Here is a 9,173-nt window from a genome sequence, read left to right as displayed (position 1 = left end):
TTTATATAGAAATCTTTATTTATTTATTATTATATTATTTATTATTATTGTATTTATTTTATGTAGACAATATTTATTATATATATATATATATGTTGTATATTGTGAAATAAAATCAATATATTGAAGATTAATTTTTGACCTTTTTTCCTTTATTTATATAGAAATCTTTATTTATTTATCATTATGTTATTTATTATTATTGTATTTATTTAATTTAGACAAGATTTATTTTGTTTTATTTTATTATATATATATTTATTTTTTCATTTTTATTACATTATTTATTATTATTGTATATAGTGAAATAAAATCAATATATTCCTTTATATATCCTTTATTTATATAGAAATATTTATTTATTATGTTATTTTTTATTATTGTATTTATTTTATTTAGACAATATTTATTTTGTTTTGTTTTTCTTATTATATATATGTATAAGATTAATATTTGACATTTTTGCATTTATTTAGACTATATATATATATATATATATATATATATATATATGCAAAATACTTATATTGAAGATTTATTTTTGTTTTTATTTATACATGATTTTTTATTATTTATTACTACATTATTTATTATTGTTGTATATTGTAAAATAAAATCAGTATATTGAAGATTAATTTTTGACCTTTTCCCCTTTATTTATATAGAAATCTTTATTTATTTATCATTATATTATTTATTATTATTGTATTTATTTAATTTAGACAAGATTTATTTTGTTTTATTATATATATATTCAAAATAATTATATTGAATATTTATTTTTGATTTTTATTTAAACAGGATTTTTATTTTATTTATTACTATATTATTCATTATTGTTGTATATTGTGAAATAAAATCAATATATTAAAGGGTTTTTTTTGTTGTTTGTTTGTTTTATATCTAAAATTATTATATTGAAGATTTGTTTTTTCCTTTTTTTCCTTACAGGATTTTTTTATTATTTATTTTCAATATATAAAATGTATTTTTATAGTGGGGCGTTAGGACTCACACAGGGCAGAGCGCTGCTTCCACACAATGTCAGTGTTTGACCCGTGAGTGACCGCAGCAGCAGCACTGAGTCCAGATCATTGCAGCAGCAGCAGCAGCAGCAGCGGTGGTCAAACACTCTGATCTCACCTGTCCATCATCAGAAACACACACTCACAGATACTGAACATACTGAAGTTTCTCTGGAATCAGACTCACGTCCAATGGAGGCTTGAAATCATTCAGCTGATGATGAAATCTGCTAATAAGTAAGTGTTTTATTTAATATAGAGGTGCTGATGATTGTTTTTAGATCACACACTCTACATGTGTGTGTATTTAGTCATTTGACTTCATTAATTGAGTTCTGTAGTGCTGTAACACGAGCAATAAAACCTGAATCCCTCAACAATGAAAGCAGACACGCTCTGATAAAGTTACTGCAGTCTCATTCAGAAACTACTACAGTCTTTTGTTAGTATCCTATTTATTACATTACTGCGTTCATGTTCATTTTACTGAAAGTTTAAGGAATTTTGTGTTTTTTTGTGAATTTTATTAGTTGTTGTTGTGCTTAAAATATGTCTTTATCATTTTTTTTATTTATACATTTTTATGGTAATTTTAGCCATTTTAGTAAACATCAATTTAAACTAAATGAAGCTGCAATAAAATAAGTTTAAGATTTTTTATGTGTTTATTTTTGTAATGATTTTAGCTTTAGTTGAGTATTAAAACCCTGAGTTACTCAGTACATTTGAGATGAAAATAAAATCTGTCTACTTTGATATTAAGTTTTGAAATTAATGTGCCGTTCATACAAATGTGAAATGTGATCTTTGATAAACACATTTCATAGCACAGGTTTTTCCGCTTGTTTCTCTATTATCGGTGTGCTATTGTGTGTGTGTGTTTCATTGTCTTGTGTTACTCCAGCATTCTCTGGCTGTTTTCCATCACAGCTCAGAAACACTAAACATGATCACAAATGTGCTTTTATTATTGATTTCAGTGTTATACTAATGTCTGATGATCCTTCAGCTGAGCAGATTTAAAGAGACAGTTCACCCCAAAATGAAAATGACTCACCCTCATGTTATTTCAAACCTGTATGAGTTTCTTTCTGTTGAACACAAAAGCAGATATTTTGAAGAATGTTTGTAGCCAGTTGCCGGTAGCCATTGACTTCCATTGCATTTTTGTCCATATAATGGAAGTCAGTGGGGACCTGTTTGGTTCCCAGCATGCTTCAAAATATCTTCTTTTGTGTTCAACAGAAAGAAAGATCATACGGGTCAAACCTTTTCTTTGTTGAACGTTTTTTTGAATGTCTTTATATGAGGGATGATTCACGCAAATAAGGAACGATTTAAAACAGTAGATTATTTTGTTTTCATCAGAATGTGCAGAATTATGCTGTGGGATGATGGATAGTCAACACAGAAGAACGGTTAATGTGAGTAAACAAGCACTTTGTTATTAAAATTATAGTTTAATTATAAATGTGTGTGAATGAGCAACTTTGTGTAAATCAGAACTACAATGTCCAAAAAATGACTTAATTTATCTGTATTTCTGTCTTGTTTTCCAGTGCAAATGTCTAAAGATTCTTAAATCAAGATACAAAATAACATAAATATAAAAAGTCTTGTTTTCTAAAAAATGCATCAAATGCTTAAAACAAGACGAAATATCTGTCAGTGCGCTCAGAAAAACAATCGAGCTCTTCCTTTAAATGAAAATGATTTTTTGACCTCATTTGCACATTTTTTCTTGTTTGAAGCAAAAACTCAATTAAGTTTGTTTTTTTAACTAGACCTGAAATATAGTAATTTTGCATCTTAAGTACACTAAAAAATGAACAAAGTGTTCGTGCTGCCTTAACATTTTAAGTTTACTCAACTCAAATATCCATGTTTTCATGTAATACAACTTAACATTTCATGTTAACTAAACTTAAAATTTGAAGGCAGCACAAATACTTTAAGTTGAAAACTTTTTTAAAACAGAAAACGAAAGAAAATACTGAGCAAAAACAACGTTTTTGCAGTGTTACAGGAGGTTATTAGTGTTTATTGTACAGGATTTGGTAACATTTTAAGGTGTCTTTATAATGATAATAACAATTATTTATGCATAATTACATGCAAGTAACCCTAATACTAACCCTAACCATATAGTACATGTAGTTAATTAATATTACTCAGTACTTAAGTGTAACCCGTGATTTGAATAAAAATGGGTTTTAGAGTAAACAGAGTGAAATGATTATGAAGGATGCACCAGACCAGCTAAAAACACAAGTGAATTACCCATGATGCACTGCTTTTGTGTACCTGTGAATACATTTGAGTCAACCTTTGACCTGTTGACCTGACCTGACAAAAGATGAATACTGGCTGACAGACTTCACTGAGAAAGAACACGCTATTATTTGGTTTTCATTTTAATCTGAGGATTAAAGAAGCTTCTTAGAAAATGTTAAGCTGCAATCTAACAAATGGAAAACATCACTAATCAAATGTAGTTCTGTTATTGAGAAACAACTTTGACTGTGTGTGTGTGTGTGTGTGTGTGTTTCAGATGGCCTCGAGTGAAGCTGATCATTCTCCGTCTAATGAGGAACCTCAGCCTGGAGACCTGATCGAGATCTTCAGACCGGCCTATCAGCACTGGGCTCTTTATCTGGGAGACGGATACATCATCAACCTCACACCCGTCGGTCAGTGACGCCAGAACTACACCCCACATATAAACAGAATCAGAATGTCATGCACATTCATCAGTCATACAGAAATACAGCATTTCACACATTTAACACTATTTTCAACATTTTACAAAATTTACAAACATTCATAAACATTTAACACGACTTAAATGTCACTGCAGATTGAATTCTATAATACTGTGTAGCATATTAATATGCACATTAATCATGCTAGAACCATGCTAGCGACATGCTAGTAACTTGATAGTCATGCTAAAAACATGCTAGCAACATGCTAGTAAGATGTTAATCATGCTAACAATATGCTAATCATGCTAGAACCATGCTAGCGACATGCTAGTCACTTGATAGTCATGCTAAAAACATTAACAACATGCTAGTAACATGCTAATCTTGCTAATAACATGTTAATAATGCTAGAAACATGTTACTAACTTGCTAGTCATGCTAAAAACATGCTAGCAACATACTAGTAAGATGTTAATCATGCTAACAATATGCTAATCATGCTAGAACCATGCTAGCGACATGCTAGTCACTTGATAGTCATGCTAAAAACATTAACAACATGCTAGTAACATGCTAATCTTGCTAATAACATGTTAATAATGCTAGAAACATGCTACTAACTTGTTAGTCATGCTAAAAACATGCAAGCAACATGCTAGTAAGATGCTAATCATGCTAACAATATGCTAATCATGCTAGAACCATGCTAGCGACATGCTAGTCACTTGATAGTCATGCTAAAAACATTAACAACATGCTAGTAACATGCTAATCTTGCTAATAACATGTTAATAATGCTAGAAGCATGCTACTAACTTACTAGTCATGCTAAAACATGCAAGCAACATGCTAGTAAGATGCTAATCATGCTAACAATATGCTAATCATGCTAGAATCATGCTAGTAACTTGCTAGTCATGCTAAAAAACATGCTAGCAACATGCTAGTAATATGCCAATCATGCTAGTGACATGTTAATCATGCTAATCATTTCAGAAACAGACTAGCAACATGCTAGTAATTTTCTACTCATGCTAGTAACATGTTATTAATGTTAGAAACATGTTAGTAACTTGCTAAGCATGCTAGAAACATGCTAGCAACATGCTAGTAATATGTTAATCATGCTAGTGACATGTTAATAATGCTAATCATTTTAGAAACAGACTAGCAACATGCTAGTAATTTGCTACTCATGCTAGTAACATGTTATGAATGTTAGAAACATGCTAGTAACTTGTTAGTCATGCTAAAAACATGTCAACAACATACTAGTAGCATGTTAATCATGTTAGAAACATGTTAGCAACATTCTAATGACTTGCAAGTCATGCTAGAAACATACTATCAACATGCTATTAACATGATAATCATGCTAGCAGCATGCTAATCATGCTAGAAACAAACTAGCAAGATGTTAGTAACTTGCTAATCACGCTAGACACATGCTAGCAACATACTAATAACATGCTAATCTTGCTAGACATGCCAGAAACATGAACATACTAATCATGATAATAATATTTTAATCATGTTAGAACAAGCTAGCAACATGCTAGTAAAGTGCTAATCAAGCTAAAAAAATGTTAGGAACATGCTAGTAATAAGCTAATCATGCTAGCAACATGCTAACCATTTTAGAAACAGAATAGCAACATGCTAGTAACATGCTAATAACATGCGAATCATGCTAGACACATGCTAGCAACATACTAATAACATGCTAATCTTGCTAGACATGCCAGAAACATGAACATACTAATCATGATAATAACATTTTAATCATGTTAGAACAAGCTAGCAACATGCTAGTAAAGTGCTAATCAAGCTAAAAAAATAAGCTAATCATGCTAGCAATATGCTAACCATATTAGAAACAGAAAAGCAACATGCTAGTAACATGCTAATAACATGCTAATCATGCTAGAAACATGCTAGCAACTTGTTAGTCATAGCAGAAACATGTTAGCAACATGCTAATCATGCTACACAATTACATTTATTCAGTTAAAATGTATGAATATGATTTAAGTATGTATGAGACTGAAACAAATGGTATTTATTGAAATAAATCTGACCGGTTTCATTAAGGCGTGACTGACAGTATCTCATTACATTTATTAATTTGCCCGTATTAAAAGTGTGTAATTCAAATGGGTGTTTTATATGCAGTTCAAATGCAAATGCTTCAGTTTTACAGTATAAATATCATTATTTATGACTGTGTTTTCCTCCGTCAGACGAGGGTCCGGCCGCCGCCGTGTCCAGTGTGAAGTCCGTGTTCAGCCGGAAGGCCGTGGTCCGCATGCAGCTCCTGAAGGAGGTTGTGGGAGGAGATTCGTACCGGATCAATAATAAATATGATGACGATCACACGCCGCTGCCCGTGTCCGAGATCATTCAGCGAGCGCAGCTCCTCATTGGACAGGAGGTGTCATATGACCTGCTGGGCAGCAACTGTGAACACTTCGTTACTCTCCTGCGCTACGGGGAGGGAGTGTCCGAACAGGTTTAGCACTGAACATGTTTAGCACATGGAAACATGTTAGGAACATGCTAGGAACTCGCTGATCATACTAGCAACACACTAGTAAAATGCTAATCATGCTAGAAACATGCTAGCAACATGTTAATAATATGCTAATATGCTACAATCATGCTAGCAACATGCTAGTAACATGGTAATCATGTTACAAATACGTTAATCATGCTAGAATCATGCTAGCAACATGTTAATCATGGTAGAAACATGCTAATCATGCTAGAATCATGTTAAAAACATGTTAGTAACATGCCAATCATGCTAGAAATGTACTAATCACGTTAGACTCATGCTAGCAACATGCTAGTAACATGATAATCATGCTAGAAATATGTTAATCATGCTAGTAACATGCTAATCATGTTAGAAATATGTTAATCATGTTAGAACCATGTTAGCAACATGCTAGTAACATGTTAATCATGGTAGAAACATGTTGGTCATGCTAGAATCATGTTAACAACATGCTAGCATCATTCTACAATCATACTAGTAACATGCTAATCATGTTAGAAATATGTTAATCATGCTAGAATCATGTTAGCAACATGTTAATAATATGCTAATATGCTACAATCATGCTAGCAACATGCTAGTGACATGCTAATCATGGTAGAAATATGTTAATCATGTTAGAACCATGTTAACAACATGCTAGTAACATGCTAATCATGCTAGAAATGTACTAATCACGTTAGACTCATGCTAGCAACATGCTAGAAATATGTTAATCATGTTAGAACCATGTTAACAACATGCTAGTAACATGCTAATCATGCTAGAAATGTACTAATCACGTTAGACTCATGCTAGCAACATGCTAGTAACATGTTAATCATGGTAGAAACATGTTGGTCATGCTAGGATCATGTTAACAACATGCTAGCATCATTCTACAATCATGCTAGTAACATGCTAATCATGTTAGAAATATGTTAATCATGCTAGAATCATGTTAGCAACATGTTAATAATATGCTAATATGCTACAATCATGCTAGCAACATGCTAGTAATGTGTTAATCATGGTAGAATTATGTTGATCATGCTAGAATCATGTTAACAACGTGCTAGCATCATGCTAGTAACATTCTAATCATGCTAGAAATATGTTAATCATGCTAGAATCATGTTAACAACATGCTAGCATCATTCTACAATCATACTAGTAACATGCTAATCATGTTAGAAATATGTTAATCATGCTAGAATCATGTTAGCAACATGTTAATAATATGCTAATATGCTACAATCATGCTAGCAACATGCTAGTGACATGCTAATCATGTTAGAAATATGTTAATCATGCTAGAACCATGTTAACAACATGCTAGTAACATGCTAATCATGCTAGAAATGTACTAATCACGTTAGACTCATGCTAGCAACATGCTAGTAACATGATAATCATGCTAGAAATATGCTAATCATGCTAGAATCATGTTAACAACATGCTAGCATCATTCTACAATCATGCTAGTAACATGCTAATAATGCTAGAAATATATTAATCATGCTAAAATCATGTTTAACAACATGCTAGTAACATGCCAATCATGGTAGAAACATACTAATCATGTTAGACTCATGTTAGCAACATGCTAGTAACTTGCTAATTATGTTAGCAACATTCTAATAACATGCTAATCATGCTAACAACATGCTAGTAACAAATGTTAATTCAACTTAAAAAAAAAAGTTTGTGCTGCCTTAACCTAAATATGATAGATTTTGGGTTTTCAGACCAAAAATGCAGTTGATTTGAATGAGAACACTGTATCCGTTACTGTGATCATGTCATGTAGCGTGTGGTTCTGTGTGTTCGCAGGCGTCACGAGCGATTGGTGCCATCAGTTTGATGACGGCCGCAGCGAGTGCTTTCTCAGTGCTGGGACTGATCAACACACGCTCCAGAAACAGACCCTTCTAGACACACCAAACACTGAGCCGAGCTGCTCATTTGGACTCACTGCAGGACAATGACACACCTGATTCTCTCTGTACTCTGATTCTTAGCTTGAAAAGAAGTTGTGTGTTACAATGAAATTAACTTTTGCTGTGACAACTTCATATGCTATTCAAAGAATTGAAATAAAAACTGTAGTAAAGGATTTTGTCTGTATAAAGGGTATTTTATTTTATTTGTTTATCATCAATTATTTTTATTTATAAGTACTATAATATAGAATTGTTTTATTTTATAATTTTAATTTATTTTTATTCTATCTTGTTTTTAAAGTTTAGACCACAAGATTAAACTCAAAGTCATGAAATAAAAACAAGCATTTTTCTGCTTGGGAAATTTTTTCATTTTTTATTTGTTTATAATTATAATTCTTAACATTTATTTTTATTTTTTTTTTAAAATAAATTATTTTAAAAAGAACTGCTATATATATATATATATATATATTTTTTTTTTCTTTTTATTTATTTATTTTTCAATTCTATTCAGTTTTAGACCACAATTCCAACAATGCACTGCTTCTTATTTCCGGTCCTCCCTGCACTATTAATATATATGATTTCAAAGCTGAATTTTCAGCATCATCACTCCAGTCACATGATCCTTCAGAAATCATTCTAATATTCTGAATTATGGTTCAAAAACATTTATTATGATGTTGAAAACAGCTGAGTAGAAATTGTTTCAGGTTTTTTTGATGAATGGAAAGTTAAGAAGAACAGCATTTATGTGAAATAGAAATCTTTTGTAATATTATAAATGTTTTTATCACTACTTTTACTCAATTTAAAGCATCCATGCTAAATAAAAGTATCAACTGTATAAAAAATTGTTTCCTGAGCAGCAAATCAGCATATGACAATGATTTGTGAAGGATCATGTGACACTGAAGACTGGAGTAATGATGCTGAAAATTCAGCTGCGCATCACAGAAAT

At 31.4% G+C, this 9,173-nt stretch overlaps 1 protein-coding gene across 1 annotated transcript; it reads left to right on the top strand.

Annotated features, from left to right (window-relative positions):
- The first annotated feature begins 960 nt into the window (after positions 1 to 960).
- plaat1 (phospholipase A and acyltransferase 1) lies at positions 961 to 8,349 on the top strand. The gene is made up of 5 exons (XM_051122840.1): positions 961 to 1,262; positions 2,394 to 2,449; positions 3,577 to 3,715; positions 5,971 to 6,239; positions 8,100 to 8,349. Exons 2-5 carry the CDS (start codon positions 2,417 to 2,419, stop codon positions 8,199 to 8,201), a joined length of 543 nt encoding a protein of 180 aa, XP_050978797.1. The 5' UTR covers positions 961 to 1,262; positions 2,394 to 2,416; the 3' UTR covers positions 8,202 to 8,349.
- Positions 8,350 to 9,173: the final 824 nt, after the last annotated feature.

This window comes from Labeo rohita, chromosome 11 (assembly GCF_022985175.1).
Source record: "Labeo rohita strain BAU-BD-2019 chromosome 11, IGBB_LRoh.1.0, whole genome shotgun sequence".
NCBI classification, from domain to species: domain Eukaryota; kingdom Metazoa; phylum Chordata; class Actinopteri; order Cypriniformes; family Cyprinidae; genus Labeo; species Labeo rohita.
The sequence above is the reverse complement of the archived record's forward strand: the minus strand, read 5'-3'. Positions and strand labels throughout refer to the sequence as shown.